This window comes from Cottoperca gobio, chromosome 7 (assembly GCF_900634415.1).
Source record: "Cottoperca gobio chromosome 7, fCotGob3.1, whole genome shotgun sequence".
Classification (NCBI taxonomy): Eukaryota; Metazoa; Chordata; class Actinopteri; order Perciformes; family Bovichtidae; genus Cottoperca; species Cottoperca gobio.
The window spans coordinates 88069-115472 of record NC_041361.1 but is presented as its reverse complement, the minus strand read 5'-3'; the positions used below and the strand labels follow the sequence as shown (position 1 = coordinate 115472).

General features: G+C 45.6%; 2 protein-coding genes across 2 annotated transcripts in view; one reads left to right on the top strand and one right to left on the bottom strand.

Annotated features, from left to right (window-relative positions):
• The window catches only part of LOC115010403 (membrane-associated guanylate kinase, WW and PDZ domain-containing protein 2-like), a 34220-nt gene extending 21724 nt beyond the window's left edge, over positions 1-12496 (top strand). The window contains 11 exon segments of the mRNA XM_029434922.1: positions 706-1222; positions 1493-2048; positions 4675-4738; positions 4804-5220; positions 9861-10061; positions 10292-10368; positions 11127-11273; positions 11465-11603; positions 11947-12050; positions 12423-12440; positions 12443-12496. Of these exon segments, the coding sequence (XP_029290782.1) occupies positions 706-1222; positions 1493-2048; positions 4675-4738; positions 4804-5220; positions 9861-10061; positions 10292-10368; positions 11127-11273; positions 11465-11603; positions 11947-12050; positions 12423-12440; positions 12443-12493 (2291 nt within the window). The 3' untranslated portion in view covers positions 12494-12496.
• Positions 12497-16655: 4159 nt separating this feature from the next.
• LOC115010942 (putative uncharacterized protein DDB_G0271982) lies at positions 16656-22730 on the bottom strand (the record flags this gene model as incomplete). The annotated part of the gene is made up of 4 exons (XM_029435873.1): positions 22646-22730; positions 21626-21699; positions 17106-17177; positions 16656-16715 (listed from the first exon to the last, which is right to left on the bottom strand). Coding segments are annotated over exons 1-4 (291 nt in total), but the record flags the coding sequence as incomplete, so codon positions are not given.
• Between the last annotated feature and the right edge of the window lie 4674 nt (positions 22731-27404).

Below are 27404 nucleotides of genomic sequence, written 5' to 3'. Positions count from 1 at the left end.
GTTTGAACTTCTCCAGCTCTGTCTCCACTCTTTGGGATTATACCTCTGGACGTCTCTGATCTCCCACAGCAAGTATCAGTCGGTAATCCTCAGAGCAGCGCTCCACCATCAAGCTATCATGACACACGTGCACGTCCACCTCACACACACACACTCACAAATGCCCGTACAGGCAGATATTAGCGCTCTGAAGCCGCAGCACAAGCTGTCTCAGCAGCGGCTGATCTAGTTCATATCTGTTAATAGGTTTACAGGGATTAGTTTGGTGGATTAGTCCACAACCACACAAAACACACAGGCGGGGTTTCATCTCATCTGCACTCAGCGTATGAAAAGCAGTCAAACATATTGTCAACATGCGCTGTGTCATCTAGCTGCAGGTGATTAAAGGAAACAAACTCTCGCACTTATAACGATTATTTAATTACATTACAGTTCATTTAACACAGTAAGTGCAGATACATCCGCTTCAAATAAGCCAAAGCATCGTCAGTGCACTTTAAAATGTTTCATTATTGTTCCATGTTGCAGCAGAACAGCAACAGGAGGGTTTTATTTGAGTGCATCAGAGTCGCGCGGTGAGGGAGCAGCGAGCCGATTGGCCGATGCAGAGCGGCGTGAGGGAGCTGAGGTGTGAGGTTTGATGGATTTAAAACCCATAAATAATTAGTGTTATATGTGTTTTCCTTTGTGTTTGTGCGTCAGCCGACATCCTGGTGTACATCAACGACGTGTGTGTGTTGGGAGTGTCTCACAAAGAGGTGGTGGAGATGCTGAAGTCGGTGCCTGTGGGCCACAGCGTGGACGTGGAGGTGAGCAGAGGGTATCCCATGCTCTACAACCCTGATGGTTGTCCCAAGCAGCCCCCGCCGAGGCTACTGGACAGCGGGGACCCCATCCTCCCCCCCACCACCACCCAGCCTCAGCCCCTCCACCAACTGCCTCGCCTCCTGACCCCCAAGCCCCGCACCATGCACTTCAGCTACAACGGGGTCCACAGCGAGGGCAGCTACGTTGAGCCGGGCGTGACTCTGGACGCCAACGGAAACGCCACGTCCTTCCTGAGCAGGCAGTCCTCGTACAGACGCTGCAGTATGAGCAACTCCCCCCCCCCCGTGCGTCCTCCGCGTTCCCTGAGAAGTCTGGCCCGGCTGCAGTCGTTCGACCCGACGCTCGCCAGCCAGAGCGACAGTGAAGTCGTTTCTGCCATCGGCTCTCACAGGTAACACGACGCACGCGAGGCGTTTAAAACAACGTGCTGAAGTTACGTTTCACATAAGAGTCAATTAAATATCGATATTTCTGACATTTTATAGATTAAAAGATTAATTGATAATGAAAATAATCGTTGGTTGCCGCCATGAACAGCTCAATATAAATATACAAATCATAAAAAGCACTCTTTATAACGTGAACATGTTAAAGAGCAGAGGTTAAGATGTGCATTCAGCAGATGTTTGCTTTTGATCTTCCTCCTGTTCTTCTTCGTCAGAGCATCAATGGTCCGTAACCACAACAATAACTCGCTGTCAGCGCCGCCTCAGCCTTATCGCTACGCCTCCAAGTCGTCTGAGAGCGACCTGTCCACCTGCACTCTGTCGGGGTCCCGCCTGCCGCTGCCTCAGTCCCCGAGGAGACCTTCGTCCTCCCCCGGCGGCCCCCACGGCGCTCACTCCCGCCTCTTCCGACCGCAGAGCTCCCACCTCAGACCTCCTCCCACCCCCGACAGCCCACACCATCAGCAGCATCAGCACCGTGGCTACAACGGTTTCCATGGCAACAGCAGCCCCACCGCCAGCCCCAGCAGCGTGACCTCCCCCGGGGCGGTGAGCGCGGGCAGTCTCAGCGGAGGCGAGCTGGTGCCGGTGGCCTTGGCCCAGACGGGCGGAGAGCGAGGGCTCGGCTTCAGTGTGACGGTCGGAGGTCCAGGAGGCAGGATGACGATCGTGGAGAGAGTCTGGGACAGGAAGCAGTGCAACGCTCTGCAGCCGGGGGACGCCATTGTCAAGATCAATGGAGCCGATGTGCAGAGTCTCAGCTTTGAGCAGGTGATGGAGTCATCGTCATGTTATACAGGCATTAAGAGTATTCAAGTATTTCACAAAACTTTATTAGAGAAGCGTCTGAAAAATAATCACGTTTTTAAGTTTTAAGAACGTTTTTGTCATTATTTAAACGTGACACAAGCGCAGGAGCATCAGCCCCAGGTGCATCAGCCTCAGGTGCATCAGCCTCAGGTGCATCAGCCTCAGGTGCATCAGCCTCAGGTGCATCAGCCTCAGGTGCATCAGCCCCAGGTGCATCAGCCTCAGGTGCATCAGCCTCAGGAGCATCAGCCCCAGGTGCATCAGCCTCAGGTGCATCAGCCTCAGGTGCATCAGCCTCAGGTGCATCAGCCCAGGTGCATCAGCCTCAGGTGCATCAGCCTCAGGTGCATCAGCCTCAGGTGCATCAGCCTCAGGTGCATCAGCCTCAAATCAAATCAAATTAAATCAAATTTATTTGTATAGCCCAATATCACAAATTATACATTTGTCTCAGTGTTTACAGACTGTACAGGATACAGCACCCTCTGTCCTTAGACCCTCTGTCCTTACACCCTCTGTCCTTAGACCCTCTGTCCTTAGACCCTCTGTCTTTAGACCTTCTGTCCTTAGACCCTCTGTCCTTAGACCCTCTGTCTTTAGACCCTCTGTTCTTAGACCCTCTGTCTTTAGACCTTCTGTCCTTAGACCCTCTGTCTTTAGACCCTCTGTCTTTAGACCCTCTGTCCTTAGACCCTCTGTCCTCAGACCCTCTGTCCTTAGACCCTCTGTCTTTAAACCCTCTGTCCTTAGACCCTCTGTCCTTAGACCCTCTGTCCTTACACCCTCTGTCCTTAGACCCTCTGTCCTTAGACCCTCTGTCTTTAGACCTTCTGTCCTTAGACCCTCTGTCCTTAGACCCTCTGTCTTTAGACCCTCTGTTCTTAGACCCTCTGTCTTTAGACCTTCTGTCCTTAGACCCTCTGTCTTTAGACCCTCTGTCCTTAGACCCTCTGTCCTCAGACCCTCTGTCCTTAGACCCTCTGTCTTTAGACCCTCTGTCCTTAGACCCTCTGTCCTTAGACCATCTGTCCTTAGACCCTCTGTCCTCAGACCCTCTGTCTTTAGACCCTCTGTCCTTAGACCCTCTGTCTTTAGACCCTCTGTCCTTACACCCTCTGTCCTTAGACCCTATGTTCTTAGACCCTCTGTCCTTAGACCCTCTGTCCTTAGACCCTCTGTCTTTAGACCCTCTGTCCTTAGACCCTCTGTCCTTAGACCATCTGTCCTTAGACCCTCTGTCCTCAGACCCTCTGTCTTTAGACCCTCTGTCCTTAGACCCTCTGTCCTTAGACCCTCTGTCTTTAGACCCTCTGTTCTTAGACCCTCTGTCTTTAGACCTTCTGTCCTTAGACCCTCTGTCTTTAGACCCTCTGTCCTTAGACCCTCTGTCCTCAGACCCTCTGTCCTTAGACCCTCTGTCTTTAGACCCTCTGTCCTTAGACCATCTGTCCTTAGACCCTCTGTCCTCAGACCCTCTGTCTTTAGACCCTCTGTCCTTAGACCCTCTGTCTTTAGACCCTCTGTCCTTACACCCTCTGTCCTTAGACCCTATGTTCTTAGACCCTCTGTCCTTAGACCCTCTGTCCTTAGACCCTCTGTCTTTAGACCCTCTGTCCTTAGACCCTCTGTCCTTACACCCTCGCATCACACAAGGAAAAACTTCCTAAAAGAAACCCCATAATTAAAGGGGAACATGTTAGAAACCTCAGGGAGAGACTGAGGAGGGATCCCTCTCCCAGGACGGACAGACGTGCAGTAGATGTCGTGTGTACAGGATAAACAACATAGTACAAATACAACATTTGACAGAAATGATGTTGTGTTGGAAAAGAGAAAGTTTGGATGAAACCAGGAAAATGTCAAAAAGGCTTCCCGGTGTCCAGCAGGACCAGGGCAGCAGGCGCAGCCACGATTCATGATCCTGACGTAAACTTTATCAGTGGCAACCTGCCACATGAGACACAGACACTCTGGTGATGATGAGTTAGTAACATACATTTACATAATGCATACAGATAGAGAGGGAGGGGAGGAGAGCAGGGAGGTGTCCCCAGGGCATCAGCCTCAGGTAAATCTTATTAAAAACTATTCACACGTTACAAATGTAAAAATTAAGAATAAATAAGTCACAAGTGAGATAAAAGAACGATAAAATACGTCTAGTGACATGTAAGTAATAAATTATTAATTTCTTATTCCTTTAATCACACCCCCCCCCCCCCCTAGAAAGACACACACTGTCTGTAAACCTGCTGATCATTTACACCGAGCACCAACAGTCAAATATATTTATATATAATAACAGGATTACACTCCAAACATAACACACGCTTGTTCCCCGACACACACACACACACACACACACACACACACACACACACACACACACACACACACGTTACAGACGTTCTGTAACGTGTGTGTGTGTTGACAGGTACACACAGTTCTCTCTAACATGTGTGTGTGTGTGTGTGTGTGTGTGTGTGTGTGTGTGTGTGTGTATGTGTGTGTGTGTGTGTGTGTATATGTGTGTGTGTGTGTGTGTGTGTGTGTGTGTGTGTGTGTGTGTGTGTGTGTGTGTTCACAGGTACACACAGTTCTCCAGGAACACACCAGACAGGCAGAAGTCGTCCTGTTGGTCTTCAGAGGAGGTAAATGATTCACAGTCGTCGTGTTTTACTGACTGACACCAACAACACGAATGTTTCTCTCTCAGGTATTTATCATTCCACCGTCTCCCCCGGCTCCCTGCGGAGACTTCCTCCGCCTCTGCTCCGCCCGCCTCCTCCACCTGAAGGATCGGACCTCTCCTCCGCGCTCCCAGAAGCGCTGCCCGTGCCTCGTGCCTCCCTCGGCACGCCGCCCTCCCCGGCCCCCAGGATGCGCTCCTCGCTGGTCCAGAGCACCAGCTTCCTGGAGTCGATTCCAGTGACCCTGACGATGGAACCCAAAGACTGGATCAACACGGGCCTGGAGGACGAGGCGGGCGGCGGCACGCTGCCTGATCCCGGGCCGGAGAGGCAGAACGGGGAACGGACTCGGCCGCTGCGAGGGTTCGATGTGGAGCTGGGGAGGAAGCCAGGAGAGGGCTTCGGCTTCGTCATCGCTTCTCAGGATGTGGAGAATGGTAAAGGTGAGAGATATCGTGCAACACGGGACTCAAGCTCAATGCTTCACTTCTAACGTCCCAACTATAATATGTGTACGTGGAGACAGGTGTCACTGGGACGTCCCAGGTGTCACTGGGACGTCCCAGATGCATCATTACAGATTAAATAGTCGTCGCTGTGGCCACACGCCACCACATGAGTCATCACTAATGCACTGAGAGGTTTGGGAGTTGTAGTTTTTACAGGTTATGTGCTGACTCCAGGAAGTCACGTGTCATTTTAACACTTAGCTCCAACAAGATGTGAAGTGTTCCTCAGAGATCTTTAGAGGATACAAAGTGAACTTTAGATTAGCAACACATTTCAAATGTAATAAAGGGGATTAGAAGAGTCAAATGCATTTTAAAATAAAGATCGATAAACTAACAAGCGTTCGAACATATTACAGGACAAACTGGGACATTTGATGTCTTTCATTTGATTGAATATAACAGACTAACTAATGGAGACAGATCTGCAGTGAAGTAACAGATCATTGTTTTAAAAGGCTTCTCATGTCGTCACCAGAGACTCTCTGACGCTGAGGCTTGTTTATGTTCGCAACACTTCCTGCTTCTGATTAGCTTTTAGTGAAGTGCTCATGAATTGCCGGTAACCGCAGCATCCCCGTGATGAATCACCCCCCCCCCCCCCCTCACCCATGTGTTGCATTGGCTGTCCTCTGTTCCAGTTTGATGCAGTCCACTTTGCTTTATGGCTCGAGGAAACACATTCATGTTGTCATGCACCTGCAGCACAGAGCCCCCCCCTCTCACCTTGTCCTCATTCTCCCTCCTGTCACAGAGAGTCCTCCTCTATTATTTCCTCTTCCATCTCTCTCTTCCTCTTCATCAGTCTCCCTCTCCCTCCCTCTCTCCCTCTCCCTCCCTCCCTCCCTCTCTCTCTCTCTCTCTCCCTGCCTCCCCCTCCCTCTCTCTCCCTCTCCCTCCCTCCCTCCCTCTCTCTCTCTCCCTGCTTCCCCCTCCCTCTCTCTCCCCTCACACCTCCTTTACTCTGCAGTATAAGCGTCCAGTCTGGTTTTTCCAAAGATTAAAACTCTCCCTCTCCCTCCTCCTCCTCTTCCTCCTCCTCCTCCTCCTCCTCCCTCCTTCCTCTCCATTGCTCTCTGAATGCTCAAGAGAAATGCCACGCTGAGCCTTCCCCCTCGCGGAGGAGCCACCGAGGGGACAGCAGACAGTTTGAGCTCCTGTTGACCGCCACACGTGAACCTGAACGCTGAAGGAGTCGGGGATCTTCATTCTTTTTTTCCGTGTTATGTTTTCTGTGCACGCCAGTCAAAGAGCCATGCTGGAGAGAATCCAGTCCGCTCTGAAAACTGTGAAGGAGTCTACACGTAATTATTCGCTCCACTTCTCGTCTTATGTTTACATTTTTAAAAAGGAGGAGGGGGGGGGGTGTTTGGTGCAGTGTTTCACATCCAGCCGTGTGCGTGAGCTGATTCTGTGTTGCTGAAGTTTCAGTGTGTATGAAAGTTCGATGGCAGCCTCTCCTGCTCCTCACGGTGTATATTCTGCTCATCCTGCGATACAGCGAGAGAAACATCAGCAGATAAAAGGATTCACAGCGTTCTGAGTCTGGAGAGCAGCACGCCACGTGATGTGCTGCTCTGGCGTTTGTGTATCTGAGCTGCACAGGAGCAGAAGATCAACAGTGCTCGCTGCTCTGCCGTGTGCGGGGCATCTGCAGGCTGCACCGGCTCCATGCATCTGGGCTGCGGTTAGAGGGAGATTTTACGATGGCGAGGAGGGAGGGGGGGGGCGCTGCTGAGCGGTAATCAGTGCAGAGGCTGCCTGGCTGCACACTGCAGTGGGATTACTCTGGACAGGACAACATGGAGGAAGCAGTCCACGCAGATCTGTGTGTGTGTGTGTGTGTGTGTGTGTGCTGAGTACATCTGTCCCAATCCCGCTGAGTGTGAGTCACTGTGTGTGTGTTCATGTGTGTGTGTGTGTGTGTGTGTGTGTGTGTGTGTGTGTGTGTGTGGAGACTTTGATGTTGGCCCGATGTATTATGCATGATAAGAAGACTATTTGCAAAGCTGGTTTGGCTTTGACCTGATTGCCGTTTGTGCCTGGGTCACCCAGATTAGGCCCAGATTGGAGACGTGTCTCTGGAATTATAGGCTGTGCCTTTTAGCCGGATCATTTCAATGTGGCATTAGTGGTGTAAGAGTTTATCGATACGGTACGCTATGAGATGTTCAGGGCTGTAAACACACGGCACATATCAGGGAACGTTACCGTTCAATATTCTGCAATATTATAATTATTATTTTATTCATAAAGCAACTTTTAACAACGAGGGAACTCAAAGTGCTTCACAGGAAACATTAAAGCATCGAGACAGAGTTCAGAAGAAACATAATATATAATATAAATACATGTTGCAGTGCTGTGAGAGAAGAGAAGAGAAGTCTTCAGTGAGCGTAGAACCTCAGATCTCACGTTCTGATGATACGTGTTCTTCACACTTTGATGTTCTCCTGGAAGTTGCAACATACGTCAACGTACTGAATCTGTATCATGATCCGTATCGTGTCACCAGATTCCTCGCGCCCACAATTTAGTGTTTTTGACCATTTAAAAGCGTTGCTCCTGAAACATGTTTAATATCATATTAAACATGTTTAATATGATATTAAACGTGTTTAATATGATATTAAATGTGTTTAATATGATCTTAAACATGTTTAATATCATATTAAACACATTTAATATCATATTAAACATGTTTAATGATATTAAACATGTTTAATATGATATTAAACATGTTTAATATCATATTAAATGTGTTTAATATGATATTAAACATGTTTAATATCATATTAAACATGTTTAATATGATATTAAAGGGAATGTGTTTATGACATTTACACATTTTTTAAATTCAGACCAAACGATTAATATATTTAAACACTTTTTATCTTTTAATCTGACGATTATTTTCTACATTAATCGTTTGCTCTATAAAATGTATAAAATGTTTAAAAGTCTTGTTTTGTCCAAAACACAAAAGATTTTCACTTTAATATGAAATAAAATCTCGTTAACGATAATTAATCCTTAAATAATCTATTTATCTATAAATGATAATATTCGATAATGAGCATCGTAGTGACACAATGTTTCTCTGTGTGTGTGTGTTTCTCTGTGTGTGTGTGTTTCTCTCTGTGTGTGTTCCTGTGTGTGTGTGTGTGTGTGTGTGTGTGTGTGTGTGTGTGTGTGTGTGTGTGTGTGTGTGTGTACGCTGGAGACAAACTGATGCAGACCGGCTGCATGTTTGTGTCTCTTACAGAAGCTCAGCAGCAGAATGTGTGACGCTGTTTAAGCCGGAGTGTAAATATCTGCAGTGTGTGCAGATCGAGAGAGTTTCACTTCCTCAGTTTGTTCTTGAGGAGGAAGACAAATCATCAAGCAGAGAAGAAGAGTTCCTGCTGCGTCAGCGGATGGTTGAGGGACAGATGAAGAGAAGCTTCTGCAGGAAGTCATTTAGAAAGATCCTCCTGCTTTTAAATGTTTCCACATCTGACCTCATTTATTATCACGTGTTCAAACTGCAACTCAAGCAACGAGTCTGGAAGTGAGAGGTTCATGTGTGATGGCGACTCGAGTACGCTGTTTTAATCATAGCAGAATGAGTTGAGGACTCGAGGACAATCGTCTGTGCTGGGTTTTAATTTTAAATAATTAAGAAAAACATTAAATTGTAATAATATTCAATGGTTGTCAGACTGGAAAGGATTGGTTTTATATTTTTATTTATATATATATAAATAGATAGAGGAGAGCGGGGAGGGAAGAAAAGAGAGATAGATAGATCGGGAGAGAGAGAGAAAAGAGAAAATATAGAGAAATATAGAGCGGGGAGATATAGAGAGGAGAGAAAGAGAAAAGAGAGATATCTAGCGGGGGAGATAGAGAAAAAGAGAAAGAAGAGAGATATAGAGCGGAGAGAGAGAATAGAGAGAGAGAAATATAAATAATAGAGAGATCTAGACAATAAGAGATTTGGAGATAAAAGAAATATATCATCGTAGATTAGAAATTAAAGATAGAGAGAAATAGAGAGCGGGTAGAGAGATAGAGAGAGAAAGAGAAATATATATATATATATATCTTTTATATATATATATAAATATAAATATATATATAAATATATATATATATATAAATATATATATATATATATATATATATATTTTATATATATATTGTTTTCATTTAGAATACATTAATAAATACATTTCCTGAAGTTATTTTATTTTATTTCTGTCAGTATTTCCCTGTTTGAGGGAAAATGTTTTTGATTTAGAGGAAATTAATAAATAAATAAACTTTTATAAACTTTTTTTTTTGGTTACATTTATTTCACTGAAATAATATAAATAATTATAAAACAAATATAATTAATTACTTTTTGAACATGTTAGATAAACTACAATATTATCATATTCTTTGTGTGTGTGTGTGGTGTGTGTGTGTGTGTGTGTGTGTGTGTGTGTGTGTGTGTGTGTACAATAGTGAAAGAGACGTGATGGTGTAAGTAAAATCAAATATATTTATATAAATAGAATAAACTGACTTGACTTCTGTCGCCTCCTCAGCCGCTTCACTTCTCCCTCACCGGTTCGTAACGGTCCGTCGAGGCAGCCCGGCGGCAAAGAGCGGTCAGATCCGTCCCGGAGATCGGTTGGAGGCGGTGGAGGGACGCTCGGTGGTGACTCTGCCTCACCGGGAGCTTGCTCAGATCCTTCGCCGAGCGGGAAACACTCTGCGCCTCACCATCGTCCCCCGTCCCAGCACCTGTAAGCAAGTATCCAGGAAACACACACACACACACACACACACACACACACACACACACACACACTCACACACACACACACAAACACACACACACACACACACACACACACACACACTCACACACACACACACACACACACACACACACTCACACACACACACACACACACACACATACAGCTGCTGCTTCTGGACTCATAATCCATCTTCTCCAAATATAATTTCTCAGACTCGTCAAGCCTTTCAGAAACCACCGAGTACGACCCCGGGCACAGAAGCAGAAAGGGTCAAAGGTCGCGTCCGAAGGTAAGCACGGTTAAAGGGATAGTTCGGATGTTTTGAAGTGAGGTCGTATGAGCTTCTTCTCCACAGTCAGTGTGTAGAAGCAGACAGGAAGCAGGAAGTAAAGCAATGTTCTGCTGTGGACGTGTTTCAGACACCTAAACAAATATCAGTTTAAGTGCACGCTGTATTTAGAATATTTTAACTGTCGCTCGCTGTGAGATCTTAGTGACGAGGAACTAAAGCTCTCTTTAAAGCCACCAGACTCCATTGACAAAAACAGTCATTTAACCTCTCAGAACACAGGAGCTGCTGGTCTGACGCTGCCTCCATCGGCTCGTTTGTTTGTGTTATTGTGTGACTTTGGTGTTTTAAAGGGTGATTTCGGATTCACTAAAGTCAAACATTAACACAAACAAACGAGCCGAGCGAGGCAGCGTCAGACCAGCAGCTCCTGTTTTCTGAGAGGTTAAATTACTGTTTTTTTCAATGGAGTCTGGTGGTTTTACCAACTTCAGTTCCTCGTCACAAAGATCTCACAGCGTGCACTTAAACTGATATTTGTTTAGGTGTCTGAAACACGTCCACAGCAGAACATTGCTTTACTTCCTGCTTCCTGTCTGCTTCTACACATCTACTGTAGTAACACTCTGACTGTGGAGACACACCTCATACAACCTCACTTCAAACAATAAGAAACATCCCTGATCTCTGCCATCCCATAATAACGTGAGCCCCATGACCTCTGCTCGTCTAATATTCCCTCTGCTCTCGCCGCGCAGCGTGACTCCAGGTATTACAGTGTGGACCTGGATAGAGGCCTCTCAGGCTTCGGCTTCAGCCTCCGAGGGGGCAGCGAGTACAACATGGGGCTCTACGTCCTGGGACTCATGGAGGGGGGGCCGGCCTCACGCAGCCAAAGAATGAAGGTGTGTGTGTTTGCTGTAACGTGTGTGTATCCTCTGTCTCCGTGTTATTACTGTTATTTGCGCTGCTGTATGTGCAGAACAAACCTCCAACAGACAGATGTGTGTGTGTGTGTGTGTGTGTGTGTGTGTGTGTGTGTGTGTGTGTGTGTGTGTGTGTGTGTGTGTGTGTGTGTGTGTGTGTGTGTGTGCAGGTCAGCGATCAGCTGGTGGAGATTAACGGGGACAGTACAGCGGGGATGACCCACAGCCAGGCGGTGGAGCAGATCCGCAGAGGAGGCCACCGCATCCACCTGATCCTCAAGAGAGGAAACGGCTACGTGCCCGACTATGGTGAGCATGTTTCGGGGTGTTAACGTGGAAGATAAGAAGTGTCCTGCACGTGATGTCTCAGGTGTGTCTCTTCTTCTGTACCTGTGGGACGCATTCTGACTAACAAACCGTTTACTCCTTTTCTTTGTGGTGTTTCCCGTCCAATCATTCCAACACACTTCCTGCTTGGTTTTCCTTTTCCTCCAAACATTCCCTCCTTTCTGCTCCACGTCTCCCTCCCTCTCTCCCTCTCTCCCTCTCCCCCTCCCTCCCTCTCTCCCTCTCTCCCTCTCTCCCTCCCTCCCTCTCACTCTCCCTCTCCTCTCCCTCTCCCTCCCTCTCTTCCTCTCCCTCCCTCTCTCAGTGGAGCTCTCCAGTTTGTCTCTATGTATGACCAACTCCAAGCTGGGCGAGCCTTGCTTCTATGTGATTGGACGGACGGAGAATACGCGGTTGGTAATGGTTCCTGTTAGTTCTCCCACTTTCTGTCTCTCTACATTGCTCAGTCTTCACTTACCTGAGCGCCTGTGTGTTGCACCTCCTCCTTATGACATCATCTTGATTCTAAGTTTAAATAATGGTGGAGACGTTCACATTATAAGATTTCCTGCACACTTTAGTCTCTGCAGACGCGATTAGTCGGCACGCTGAATTATTGAACGAGCTCTGGAGCAGACAGATAATGAGATGTCTCCTCCGTACGGGTCACCTGAAGGTTGCACTGCTGTTAACCAGCTGAGCTAACAACACACAGATTACATAACGCTCTCTGCCAGCGATGTCTTCCTCTCCTTTACCTGCCTATTCAGTCTGTTGTCTCCCCGTGCAATGTGTGTGCAGGCCGTGAGCACAGAATCGGCGCCCCCCCCCCCTCCTGCATCACCCCGAGGAGCCGGGTTTGGCTGCAGTAGACTCCACCGGGCGGAAGGGGCACAGCTCCAAGCAGAAGCGGAGAAGCAGGTCTACAAACGGGCGCGAGAAAGAGAAAGGACGGCGAAGGAGGAGGAGAGCGGCGTCGGAGGGAGGCGGCCGCTCGGGTTTACAAAGCCCCGTCTCTGAGAGAGAGAGGTCTCGGGGAGCCGGGGACACGAGGAGCAGGAGGAGGAAAGAAGAGTCTCAGAGTTTACCCAGAGACGCCCTCAGGAATTATGATGACAGTGACTCAGACAGAGGGACAGCGAGGAGGAGGGGGAGGGGGAGGGGGAGGAGTAAGAGCAGAGGGAGGAAAAGTAGAAGTGAGGAGAGGGTGAGGAGGGCAGAGGCTGAGCAGCCTGACGAGGTCCAGCAGGAGGTCCAGCAGGAGGTCCAGCAGGAGGTCCAGCAGGAGGTCCAGCAGGAGGTCCAGCAGGAGGTCCCCGCTGTGGAGGGAAAGGTGGAGGAAGAGGTGGAGGAGAGAGTCAGTTTGGAGAGTGATGGGGAGGTTCTCTTACCTGTTCCAAGTCCCGAACAGAAGCTTCCCACGCCCAAACAAAAGTGTGAGGTGGAGGACGGAGAAAGCTGGCACATGGCAGCGGAGTACAGGCAGCTGAGGGAGCTGGAGGACGCAGACACGGGTGGAGCGAGCGAGCTGGAGGAGGACGATGCACAGAGGAAACCCTTCTCCTTCCTCACCTCCACACTGTCCCTGCAGCAGCCGGGGGACGATGAGTCGGAGTCTGGAGGCAGCAGCCTATCTGACGCTGCCAGCATCTCGGGCCTCTCTCTGGTGCTGCCGGGCCCCTGGCTCACACCCAGCCTGCAGAGGGTGGCTCGGGTCGCGGAGGGGAACCGGCGCCCCGGGAGGCGCACAGAGCGGGGAGGAGGGGGAAGCGCTGTGTCTTGACTTTGTAGCATGAAGTAGAGCATGCAGCAGCTGTCACACCTCCACTCCTGCAGCAACACGACCAACATGTTCTCTCTTTGAGAAGTTTCACGTCATATTCTTTGTGCCTTTATCACAGCTGACCTCTGGAAATGAAACCAACGCGGTAAAGTTCTGTTTGCAGGTCATTACGTTTCTCTCCCGTCTTAACGTTTGCATCAATTGTGAAAGATGTTTCCAGGACAACAAGGTACCCCCCCCCCCCCCCCCCCTGCATAGACATTCCCTTATACCTCATGAAGCAACTGAGCAATAATGATGCAACACTGAGACGATCAGCCTCCATCCCAGCGCACCCGGTCCATCTGCTCTGAGGACACTTTGGTTGCGGTCGAACATTCATGAGTGAAAAGACAAACTAAAGAGAATCCAACACGAGGCCACCGACCTTTAACAAGCTCATCACAAACACGTAGAGAACAACATCACACCTCTTGTATCCATGATGTACAATTAAAGTGACACGACATCCATTTTATTTTGGTCAATTTGGAAAGTTTGAGGTTATTTATCTTCTATAACTGGTGTTCTTCAGACGAGAGGAACATGAGAACATCAGAGTGTGTGTGTGTGTAGATTTAAAGTCATGAAGTGGGGAAGCTTCATGCTGATATCTGTTAGTTACATGTTTGACCCTGTTCACCTGTAGTGTGTACAACATGTATGACTCTGTTCACCTGTAGTGTGTACAACATGTATGACCCTGTTCACCTGTAGTGTGTACAACATGTATGACTCTGTTCACCTGTAGTGTGTACAACATGTATGACTCTGTTCACCTGTAGTGTGTACAACATGTATGACCCTGTTCACCTGTAGTGTGTACAACATGTATGACTCTGTTCACCTGTAGTGTGTACAACATGTATGACCCTGTTCACCTGTAGTGTGTACAACATGTATGACTCTGTTCACCTGTAGTGTGTACAACATGTATGACTCTGTTCACCTGTAGTGTGTACAACATGTATGACCCTGTTCACCTGTAGTGTGTACAACATGTATGACTCTGTTCACCTGTAGTGTGTACAACATGTATGACCTCTGTTCACCTGTAGTGTGTACAACATGTATGACTCTGTTCACCTGTAGTGTGTACAACATGTATGACTCTGTTCACCTGTAGTGTGTACAACATGTATGACTCTGTTCACCTGTAGTGTGTACAACATGTATGACTCTGTTCACCTGTAGTGTGTACAACATGTATGACCCTGTTCACCTGTAGTGTGTACAACATGTATGACCCTGTTCACCTGTAGTGTGTACAACATGTATGACTCTGTTCACCTGTAGTGTGTACAACATGTATGACTCTGTTCACCTGTAGTGTGTACAACATGTATGACTCTGTTCACCTGTAGTGTGTACAACATGTATGACCCTGTCACCTGTAGTGTGTACACATGTATGACTCTGTTCACCGTAGTGTGTACAACATGTATGACTCTGTTCACCTGTAGTGTGTACAACATGTATGACCCTGTTCACCTGTAGTGTGTACAACATGTATGACCTGTTCACCTGTAGTGTGTACAACATGTATGACTCTGTTCACCTGTAGTGTGTACCACATGTATGACTCTGTTCACCTGTAGTGTGTACAAAACATTGTATGACTCGGTTCACCTGTAGTGTGTACACATGTACGCCCTGTTCACCTGTAGTTGTGTACACAATGTATGACTCCTGTTCACCTGTAGTGTGTACAACATGTATGACCCTGTTCACCTGTAGTGTGTACAACATGTATGACTCTGTTCACCTGTAGTGTGTACAACATGTATGACTCTGTTCACCTGTAGTGTGACAACATGTATGACCTGTTCACCTGTAGTGTGTATGTATAATTTGTGTATATGGTTTGATGTATCGATGTTGTAGCTTTTATATTTTTATCTTTATATATGTATAGATGTGTAGAATTTATAATGTAATATGGTGTCTCTTTTTTAGATTATCTATGGTTTAATATTTTTTAATATTTCTCGATGGGTGGTAATATGTTTTAATATTTGTACGATATTGTGTAGATTTCTCTATTTTTCTATTTTATATTTTTTAGAATGTATATATGTATCTATGTTTAGATTTATATCTTTTTCTTCTTTCTAGTTGTTTTCCTATTTATCTCTTTTGTATCTTTATACATATGGTTTCATCTTTCTCTTTTTTTTCTCTTTATATCTTTTTTCTCTTTAGTCCTATTTTTTTATCTGTATCTATTTTGCTCTTTATATTATGTATCGATGTCTCTATTTTTTATATTTTTATCTTTTCTCTCTTTTTTTATATTTTTTATCTTTCTCTCTTTTCTTCTCTTTATCTCTTTTTTACTTTTACTCTCTTTCTCTCATGTCTATCTTTGTTCTATTTTTTCTCTTTCGATATTTTTTCTCTTTCTCCTCTGTCTCTCTTTTTTATCTTTTTTCTCTTTCTCTCTTTTTTCTATTTCCTTCTTTTCTCTTTTTTCTCTTTCTCGCTTTTTTTCTTTTCTCTTTATCTCTTTTTCTCTTTTTCTATTTCTATCTTTTTTTCTCTTTTCTCTCTTTCTCTCATTTTGTCTCTTTCCTCGCTGTTTTCTCATTCTCTCTTTTCTATATTTTTCTCTTTTTTCTTTCTTTCTCTCTCTCTTATCTTTCTCTCTTTTTCTCTTTTTCTCTTTCTCTCTTTTTCTCTTTCTCTCTTTTTTCTCTTATCTCGTCCTTTCCTCGCTGTTTTCTCTTTTTCTCTTTCTTCTGCTTTCTCGCTTTTTTTCTCTTTTTTCCTTTCTCTCTTTTTTCTCTTTCTCTCTTTTTTCTCTTCTCTCTTTCTCTCTTTTTTTCGCTTTTTAGCTTTCTTCTCTTTCTCTCTTTGTCTCGTTCTCTCTTTCTCTCTTTCTCTCTTTCTTCTCTTTCTCTCTTTTTCTCTTTTTCCTCTTTTTTTCTTTCTCCTCTTTTTCTCTTTCTCTATTTACTCTATTTTTTCTCTTTTTTCTCTTTATCTCTTTTTTCTCTTTTCTCTCTTTCTATCTTTTTTCCTCTTTTTTTCCTTTCTCCTCTTTTTCTCTTTCTCTCTGTTTTATCTTTATTCTTTCGCTCTTTTTCTCTTTCTCATCTTTTCTCTTTCTCTCTTTCTCTCTTTTTTTTCTATTTCTCTCATTTTCTCTTTCTCTCTCTTCTTCTCTTTCCTCTCTTTTTTCTCTTTGTATCTTTCTCTCTTTGTCTCTTTCTCTCTTTTCTCTTTGTCTCTTTCTCTCTATTTTCTCTTTGTCTCTTTCTTCTCTTCTCTCTTTTTTCTCTTTCTCCGCTGTTCCTTCCTTTTACTCTATGTTCTTACCTCTTTCTCTCTTTTTTTCCTCTTTTTTTCCTTTTTTTCTTCTTTCCCTTTCTCTTTTTTCTCCCGTTTCTTCCTCTTTGCATCTTTTTTCTTGTTCTCTTTCTCTCTGTTTCTCTTTTTTCTCCTTTCTCTCTTTTTCTCTTTTTTCTCTTCTCTCTTTCTTCTCTTTCTCTCTGTCTCTCTTTTTCTCTTTTCTCTTTTTTCTCTTTTTCTCTTTCTTCTTTCTCTCTTTCCTCTTTTTTCTCTTTTCTCTCCCTTTCTCTCTGTTTTTCTCTTTTTTCTCTTTCTCTCTTTTTTCTGCTTTCCTCTTTCTCTCTTTTTCTCTTTTCTCTTTCTCTCTTTCTCTCTTTCTCTCTTTCTCTCTTTTCTCTTCTCTTTCTTCTCTTTCTCTCTTTCTCTCTTTCTCTCTTTTTTCTCTTTTTTCTCTTTCTCGCTCTTTTTTCTCCTTTTCTCCTCCTTGTCTCTCGTTTCTATTTTTTCATCTTTCTCTCTTTCTTCTTTTTTCTCTTTCTACTCTTTTTTCTCTTTTTGTCTCTGTCTCTCTTTTTCTCTTTCTCTTCTTTCCTCCTTTTTTCTCTTTTTTCGCTGTCTTCGCTGGTGTAAAAAAAAGCCTGTCTCGCTGTCTCGCTGGTGTCGCTGGTGTCGCTGTCTCCGCTCGCGTCGCTGTCTCGCTGGTGTCGCTGGTTTCGCTGTCTCGCCGCGTCGCTGTCTCGCTGGGTATCCGCTGGTGTCGCTGTCTCGTGGTGTCGATGTCTCCGCTGGTGTCGCTGTCTCGCTGTCTAGCTGTGTCCTGGTGTCCTGGCGTAGCTCGTCTCGCTGTGTCGCTGGTTTCGCCTGTCTCGCTTTGTCGCTCTGTTTGTCTCTGTCCCTAGGTGGTGTCGCATGGTGTCGCTGGTTGTCGCTGGCGTCTCCTGTCTCGCTGGTGTCGCTGTTGTCGCTTTCTCTCTGGTTTCGCTTGTGTCTCTGTCTATCTTGGTGTCGCTTTGTTTCTCTTCTCGGTGGTGTCTTCTTTCTCTCTGGTTTCGCTGTCTATCTGTTGTCGCTTTCCTCGCTTTTTGTCGCTTTTGTCTCTTTTCCTGGTTTCTCTGTCTATATGTGTTTCTCTTTTTTCGCTGTTCTCTCTTTTGTCTCTTGCGTCTCTTTCTCTCTGTCTTCGCTTTCTCTCTTTTTTCGCTGTTCTCTTGTGTCTCTTTCTCTCTTTGTGTATCTTTCTCTCTTTCTCCTCTTGCCCCCCCCCCCCCTTTTGTCTCTTTCTAGCGGTGTTTTATCTTTCTCTATTTCTCTCTTTCTCGCTTTTTTCTCTTTCTTTCGCGTCTTTCTCTCTTTTTCTCCCTTTCTCGCTTTCTCTTTTGTCTCTTTTTTTCTTTTCTCTCTTTCTCTCTTTTTTCCTCTTTCTCTCTTTTTTCATCTTTTTTCTCTTTCTCTCTGTTTTCTCTTTCTCCTTATCTCTTTTTCTCTTTTTTCTCTTTCTCTCTGTTTTTCTTTTCTCTACTTTATCGCTTTTTCTTCCTTTTTTCCTTTCTCCTCTCTTCTCTTTCTCTCTTTTTTCTCTTTTTTCTCTTCTCTCTTTTTCCTCCTTTTTTCTTTCTCTCTTTTTCTATTTTTTCTTTTTTCTCCTTTCGTAGATGTATAGATGGGTGTAGATGTGTATATGTATAGAGGTGTAGATGGTGTAGATTATGATGGGTGTAGATGGTGTAGATGTATAAGTATAGATGGTGTGATGTGTAGATGGCGTAGAATGTTATAGATGGTGTAGATGGTGTAGATGTAATAGATTGTAGATCTATCGATGGTGGTAATCAGTGGTCCCAAACTAAGAGGCCTGCGGGCCGGATACGGCCCACCTCCACATTTGGCCCGGCCCCCTGAACAATACCAGAGACGCATTATGATTTTTTTTTTCAGTCTGGCCTTGCGAATCCTAGACTAGCCCCTGTCAAATAGAACGGAATAATGGCGAAAAGGTTAGGTAAGAGAACAATTGATTCAGAATGCAGGGTATTTAACCTGCAGTGGTCAAACGATTCTTTTTTTGTTCAATGCAAAGAAAAGGCTGTTTGTCTCATCTGTCAGGAGGCGGTGGCGGTATTCAAAGAATACAATCTGCGCCGACACTATGAATCCCGTCACAAAGACAAGTATGATAACTTGCAAGGCCAAATGCGAGCAGACAAACTCTCAAAGCTAAAAAGTGGACTGTTAGCTCAGCAGAATACATTTGTAGCGCCAAGCTCAGCTGAACCAGTCATCCGTTGGAGCCAGCTTTCGGGTTGCTCAACTGATAACAAGCAGCGGTAAACCTTTCACTGATGGAGTTTGTCAAGAAATGTTTGAATGCTGTCACGGAAGAGGTGTGTTCCGAGAAGAAAGATGTCTTTAATGCCGTGAGTCTGTCGGCGAGTACAATCACCAGACGCATTGAAGAAATCGGGGGTAATGTATATGCCCAGCTGCAGCAGAAGACGAAAGAATTTGACTTTTTTTCATTAGCACTGGATGAGAGCACGGACGTGCAAGACACAGCGCAGCTGCTCATTTTTATTCGTGGAGTTAGCGCAAACTTTGAGATGTGCGAGGAGCTGGCAGCCCTCCAAAGTCTCAAAGGGACTACAGCGGGGGAGGATATTTTCGGCAAAGTATGCCAAACCATGGAAGAGTTGGACCTAGACTGGTCAAAGCTTGCCAGCATCACGACTGACGGGGCTCCTAGTATGGTGGGCGTGTCTCGGGGTCTAATAGGACGCATGTACCGGGAGATGGAAGAACGGGGTCTCACCGCCCCGCTACAAGTCCACTGCCTAATTCACCAGCAAGCACTGTGCTGCAAAGTGTTGAAGTGGGATTCTGTCATGAAGGTTGTGGTGTCATGCATAAACTTCATCAGAGCAAAGGGACTTAAACAGGCAGTTCCAACAATTCCTGTCTGAACTGGAGCCTGCGCACGGCGACGTGCTGTACTACACAGAGGTCCTGTGGTTCAGCCGGGGCAGAGTTTTGAAGCGTTTTTACGAGCTGCTACCCGAAATTAACGCATTTCTTCATTCAAAAGACAAAACGGTCCCAGAGCTGATCGACCCAGAATGGAAATGGCACCTCGCATTTTTAACAGACGTGACAGAAATGCTGAACAGCCTTAACTTGCAGCTACAAGGCCAGGGGGAACTCATTTGCGACATGTATTCTCACATAAAAGCATTTGAGGTGAAACTTGCGCTGCTTTTGGAACAAGTGAACTTAATGTTTTCTGTGAAGAACCCAGAGAGGGTGATTAATATTTGGTTATGTGTGGCTTTCTGGAAAACAATAAATGTTTACGTTTAGGCACCCCTGCGATCGTCACACTTTTTCTGTTACAAACTGACCCCGGCCCCATCAGAGAAGGGAAAAGTTATGTGGCCCCTCACAGGAAAAAGTTTGGGGACCCCTGTGTAGATGTATAGATGGTGTAGAGTATAGGATGAGTAGATGGTGTAGATGTAATAGATGGAGTAGATGTATAGATGGAGTAGAATGGTGTAGATGGTTTAGATGGTGTCATGTCTCGATGGACGTAGATGGAGATGTAGTGGTGTAGATGTATAGATGGAGTAGATGGTGTAGATGTATAGATGGAGTAGATGTATAGATGGTGTAGATGTATAGATGTGTGTAGATGGTGTAGATTGTATATCTGGTATTGTTATCGATGGTAGTATTCTAGTGGTGATATCTTTTTTGTATTTTATAGATTGTTAGATGTATATATGTGTCGATGTATCTGTTCTATGGTATATTTATAGATTGTTTAGATTTGATGTATATATGGTGTATCTATATAAGATGTTGATCTGTATAGTATATCGTTATTTGTTGATGTCTCATCATGCTCTTTTCTAGCTTGTCCTGTTTGTTTCTACTTCTATATTCTGGGTTAGATTTATCATTTAGTAGTTGTCTCTATGTGTGTATTGTTCGATTCTATCCTGGTGTCGCTTGTCTCTGTCTCGCTGTTTATTTCGCTTGTGTTCTCTTTTTTCTCGTGGCGTCGCTGTCCTCTTTGTCTGTGTCGCTTCTCTCTGTTTTATTGTCTTGTTTTTTCTCTTTCTCGTCTCTTCTCTTCGTCTGGTTTTTCTAGCTGATGTCTCTTCTTATCTGTTCGCTGCTCGTTGTGTCGATTTATATTAGTCTCTTCTGTCCCTGTTCATATCTTTGTTGTCTCTTTTGTTCGCTGTTTTTTATCTTTACGCTTTGTTTCTCTTTCTCGGTGGTCTTTTGTCTCTGTCTCTCTTTTTTTTTTTAGCTTCTCTTCTTTGTCGTGTCGTTCTGCTTCTCTCTCTGGGGTCGTCTCTTTCTCTCGCTTTTTTTCCTCCTTTTTCTTTTCCTTCTTCTTTCCTTCTACTTTCCTTCTCGGTTGTTTATCGCTGGTTATCTGGTGTCTCTTTTTGTCTCTTGTCTCTGTCTCTATTTTCTCTTGTGTTTTTCTCATTCTCTCTGTCGTGTTCCTCTCTTTCTTTCATTGTGTCTTCTCTTTGCTCTTTTCCTGGTTCTTTGTCTTGTCTTTTCTCTCCTCCTTTCCTTTCTCTTTTCCCTCGCTTTCTCTTTCCTTTTTTGTTGTGCCTTTTTGTCTCTTTTCTCTTTCTCCTTTCCTAGTCTCTTTCCTTTTTTCCTTCCTCTTTTTTCTCTTTCTTTTTTTCTCTTTCTTTTTCCTTCTCTGTCTCTCTCTTTCTCTTTCTCTTTTTCTCTTTTCTCTCTCGTCTTTTCTGCTCTTCTCTCTCTCTCTTTTTCTTTTTCTTTTCTCTTTTCTCTTTTTCTCCTCTTTTTTACTCTTTTCTCTTTTTCTTTTCTCTGCTTTTTTTTTCTTTCTCTTTCTCTCTTTTTTATGTTCTCTTTGTTTTTCTCTTCTCTTTTTTGTTCTGTACTTTTTTGTATCTTTCTCTCTTTTTTGCTCTTTGGTTCCTTCTCCTCTTTCTTTTTTCGTCTTTCTGCTCTTTTCTCTTTCCTCTTGTCTTTCTCTTCTCTTCTTTTCTTCCTCTCTTTGCTCTCCTCTTTTTTCTCTTTCCTTTTTTTTCCTTTCCTATTTTCTCTTCTCTCTTTTTCTTCTTTGTTCCTTCTCTCTTTTTCCTCTTTTTTTCTTTTTTTCATTTTTTCTTCTTCTTTTCTCTCTCTTCTTGTTTCTTTCTCTCATCTTTTTTTTCTCTGTGTCTTCTTTCCTCTCTTTTCTCTTCTCCTTTTGCTCTTTCTTTTCTTTCTCGGGTTCTATGAAAAGCATGTGTACATGTCAGGATGGAATATGAATGGCAGAGGCAGGCCAGGTGTCTGGAGGTGGAACAATACACCGTCTGAGATTAAGTTCCTATTGTAGGTCGTAAACCATGAGCTTTTATCCTCACACTGTCTGTCTGCCTGCCTGTCTGTCTGCCTGCCTGCCTGCCTGTCTGTCTGCCTGCCTGTCTGTCTGCCTGTCTGTCTGCCTGTCTGTCTGTCTGTCTGTCTGCCTGCCTGCCTGTCTGTCTGCCTGCCTGTCTGTCTGTCTGCCTGTCTGTCTGCTTCTGTTGCCACATCCGGTTGATTGTGTACAATTGAAGTGAATGAGGCAGAATAAACTGCCAAGAAACGGTTAAAATCAGATCAGAATCATCTTATTTGCACATACAAAGAAATGAACTGCGGTTTCTACTTCTCTTAATGTCCAGACACAGAAACAGACGCACAGCTAAACAACACAGCTGCCATTTTACTGCCATGTACACATTTAAATACATATTGCAAATGACAATTCTTTGGTTTTACACCAGATGAAAAAGGAGAGCCAGAGAACAAAGTGGTTTGTAAGCTGTGCGATAAACAAGTCGGGACTAAAGCTTGAAACGCCACCAATCTCCGCTCGCATCTTAAAACTCACCATCCAAGAGAAGTCTGCCACCTCCTCCATCCACAAAGAGCACAAGAAACACCAACACTTCAAACTTGCTTTGGCTACGAAGCATATTTGAATTTAACAGAGTAAAATATATATACTATATGTTAATTAGTAAACAGTAAGACAGTTTATTATTAGTGTATTAGCGCAAAGTGCTTCATATCCATGAACCCAATGCTTTGTGCTACAGATATCATATAAAACGTGACACCACCACAAAGCCCTTGAATCCTTCTGCCTTCATGTTAATAAAAACACTTGAGTTTGTGCATTAAATCCTGAATATGACAATCTGTCCGCTCTGCTCTGTCATTGGGCCGCTGATACTTGAAGACGTGCATTCTGAGCAACATATGATTACATATAAATGAAACTGATTTTTCATCTGCACACACAGTACGAACACTCACTGCACTCAGGCGAGGAGAAGGCAAACACCACCCCCGTGCACGTGCCTCCCACACACACATCCATCATTTAAATTTACGCCAAGCTACACTGCATCGCGGTAATCACTCACTGTTAGCGATATTCTAATTCTGGCCCAAATTAAACATTGTTTAATCCACAACGTGTCCTGAAATAGACAACATAAAGGAGCGAGATTGGGTTCTTGAGAAAATGGCAGCTGCAGCTTCACTGTGTTTGCTTCTAGAAGGTCCTGGTGAGTCCAGAGAGGATATATTACCTCCATCACATCACACAGGAGCAGGTCAGTGCAGCTGAGCTTACCCACACATTTGCCTCGGGCCGCTTCATTTCTCCAAGTTGCGTCTTGTGCTCTCTGAGCTGCTATAGGATGAACAATACGAGTCAAAATCAAGGCATATTATGAGCTCTTTATTCGCGTGAAGAGAGAATATTCAAATACCTAATCAGGAATAATAACCACGCTTCAGTTAATAGCAGGAACAAGAGCATGTGAGCAAAAAGAGGGAGAGAATAGCACAGAAGTAATTTCTGCAGCTTCTCTGAGTCATATCTGCAGCAGTGGGAAACAGAAACAGTGAGGGGGAGAGAGTGAGAGTGTGTACGTGGGTATGTGAGAGAGCTAGAAAGAGAACGAGAGAAGAAGTGGAGTGGGGGGTGTAAAGGGGATGGGGTTAGGTGTAGTCGAGCTACAGCAAAATGCTTCTGAAACAGAAACATTCCCCCAAACGGAGTGAACGTCGAGAGGACAGCACATTTCCCACAATCCCGTGCGTGGAGAGGGAGATAGATGGAGCTCCTGAACTCCCATCGTGACAGTGAGAGGGAGAAAGTGAAGAAGGGAAGACATAGCTTTGGTCCTCGTTGTTTTTATTTTGGCGTTATGTAATAAACCCGCTCTGAATGCTGTCGCCGAGACCCCGAGCTGCCTCCCCCTGCGAGGACAGCTGCACGTAATGAAGGATTCAACCTCTGGTCCACGCAGCGAGGACTGTCACATCTTTGCAACATGATGGCCGCTCCTTCAGGCTCATGTCTAATAATGGACATCCTCCACACACACACACACACACACACACACACACACACACACACACACACACACACACACACACACACACAGCCGTGATTATCACCCTGGGCCAGTGGTAATTATACTCTGGTCACACTAATTAATCTCTCGCGCACTCTGTGTGTGCCTCCCACCCTCTTTCACACTTTTGTTGCACCATACATTATATAAAACACACACACACACACACACACACACACACACACACGCACACACACACACACACACACACGTTTGCGTGACCTCTCCCAAAATAAAAATAAATAAAAACATCTGTCACGCTCACAGCGAGCTGTGGCGATGCCCTCAACCCGCTGCTTCTTGGAGGAGGGAACTGAAAAGTCCTCACACCACCTGAAGGCCTCACATTGTTCACACTGCCACTAACAGGACGGGGGGGATTTGGGACAGCTGTTAATGGCGTGCCGCTGGGGGGAAGACGATGAGAGGACTTTGTTTTGATGCAGTTGCTGCACGCATGGGCACAATAATAATACAGAAACGGGGACAGTGTATTCAGTTTGTGCAGAGAGTGCAGAGAGTGCAGGGCGGCAGACGTGAGGACAAAAGCAGGTTTCAGAGACTCGTCTTCTCTCACGCAGCCTGTTGACAGCTGGTGAATCAGTGTGTGTGTTCCTCCCCTTCAGACTGAGGCTCACCCAGTCAGGTCGCTCACTAGCTTTCCTCCCGCTTATCCCTCGTCCCTCGTCCCTCTCCCGCTCCCTCGTCTTCCTTCTGTCTCCCTCTGATCCGAGCCATATTGAGAGCGTCGCGATGAAGACACTCATGCGCACATGTGATCCGTTATCAGAGGAGCAGCTTCTGTCGCTGACCTCAGCTAATAGGCCAGTTTTGGGTTGGGGCTGAGTCACAGCCAGACGGGGACAAGCTGGCTGTGAGTCGTTATTAAATGTGACACTTCGTATGATATGCTTTTCTAAGTCTGGATCCAAAGTCAGCTGCAGGCAATTAACAAGGGAGGATCAGCGAGATCTACATTTACAATTCATCACTGCATTTAACACCTACATAAATAACTAATATGTGCTTCTGCGGAATGACTAAGTCCCCCCCCCCCCCGGGATGTTGCAGGAGGGGGCCGGAGAGGCAGACAGGCGGAGGAAAAGATAATCGATAAGGGATTTGGTCACGTCTGAATTCATGGCTGACAGGAGGATTGGGATCTTAAGGCAGCAGATAATAACTGCTGAGATGTGGAGAAACGTTCTCACTCAGGCTGCAACAACACACTTCACTGTGTGCTTCTTTAAAACATGAATCGCTGCCTACTCACAGAGCGTAATGCTCCTGGAACAAAAGCTCTACCCGTGTGCGTGCGTGGTTACAGTAAAGGACAGACGCACTCCAACTTCAGGTCGGCCTCGCGTTCCGGGGGAGACACACACCAGGCGGTGCAGAGAGAAGAGGAAAAGAAATACACACTTTCAGCAAACAGTGTGCGGAGTTTTCATACATTCACCGGTCCAGATGGTTCAGACCCCCATGAGAGCCAGAACCCTCCAGTTCTCCTCAGCACACTATGCATCTCCTACGCGCCCCACACAATACACTCACATACATGGAACCCTCCGCAGGGAGAAACCTCACAGCGTAAGGAAATGAATCCTCCAGCACTCTGCATGTTCCCTCATGTTGGTGTATTAAAACACTTCTTAGGTTCAGAGCCATGACTGTGAGGATCATCTGCGAGGCTGCAGCTGGGAGCTTAGCGTTACAATCTTTCAGTACCGATTATTATCCGCTTATATATATAGTTAATCGTTAATAACCTGTAGTGTGTGCACGTCTGAGGGTAAGAACGATAGTGCATTTAATATTCCATCAAATGTAACAAAACAAGACAACAAACAGGGAACAGCAGGAACGACAGATTCCATGTTTGTCGATGTAAAAGAGGATTTTTGAAGTTGCAGTTTGTTATAAAACGTTGAAGTACAAGAATGTAACTACAAAGAGCACCCCCCCCCCCAAACGTTCCTTTGAGAATGGAACATAGTACGTTGACTATCAACATATTTCTTTACGAAATAAGGGTCCCATGGGGGACACCAGAAGGGTGTAACCCTAACCCTGTGTACATGCTGCACTAAGTCAATGATACCTTGAGAGCCACCTGGACGACTCATCATGCATTGGTATTAAACCAACAGAGGTGTGTGTGTGTGTGTGTGTGTGTGTGTGTGTGTGTGTGTGTGTGTGTGTGTGTGTGTGTGAGTAGGAACTTACTTTCTCCGTATGGTGGAGCTGGTGTTGGTGTCCGTGCTGTCGGTGCGCTCAAGCCCGCCTCGCTCGGTGGTGGACGAGCTGCAGGAGACACCTCGGGTCAGCCTGGTGTGGGTCCTGCGCTCCCTGCTGGGCCCCGGAGTCGTGGCTGATGCGGCTGTGGCCTGAGCCGCCGAGGTGCTACCGTTCCCGCTGCCGCCGACACCGCCGTGATGGATGGGGAGGGGCAGAGGCTGGCTGTGGTTGTGGTTCTGCTCGGGAGCGTCGGAACCAGGCGTGCGATCCTGCCTCAGGTCCAGGTTCTCCTGGCTGACCCGGTCCAGCTGGCCCTCCAGCTCCTCGATGCGCCGGCGCTGCGTCTCCAGGAGCTTGGCCTGGCTCTCGATGATGTTGTTGAGCTCCAGGAGGTACTCCACTGCCCGGTTGGGGCTCTCTGGGCTGGTCTCCATGTTGGGAGCCCTGCCTCTGGGGGTATGACCACCACAGTTTCGACCCCGTGAGGCCGAGATCCACCCCCCCCACCAGCCCTAATGAGTGGGGGGGAGGGAGGGACCGACGAAGGCTCTAGTGAAGATTAACTAAATGGCTACAGATGTTCAGAAACAGGAAGTCACAGAGATTAAGAGGTTGAGAATTTCAGAATGACTACATATCCCCAAATCTGAGGGCAGAAATCAACATCAGAGCATCTCAGCGGCCGAGAACACAAGTTCAGAAAGAAGCTGGTGATCGTCGGTTCTCCTGAAGTCACAGTCATTTGTGAAAGACCGTTCCGAATCAGCACCGAGCGGGTCAAGAGTGGGGGGCATCATGATGAATAAAATGTTAAAATGTCAAAATGTTAAAAAGAAATTGAGGGGGGGGGACAGAGGTAAGTATTGTCTTAATGAGGTTGATTAATGGCTTTCTGAGAAACAACAAAAAAACTGTGACATAACCTGCTGAATAACTTTAAGAGCTTTATAAAAACACGTCACGTGCATCAAGCTTTCTTTA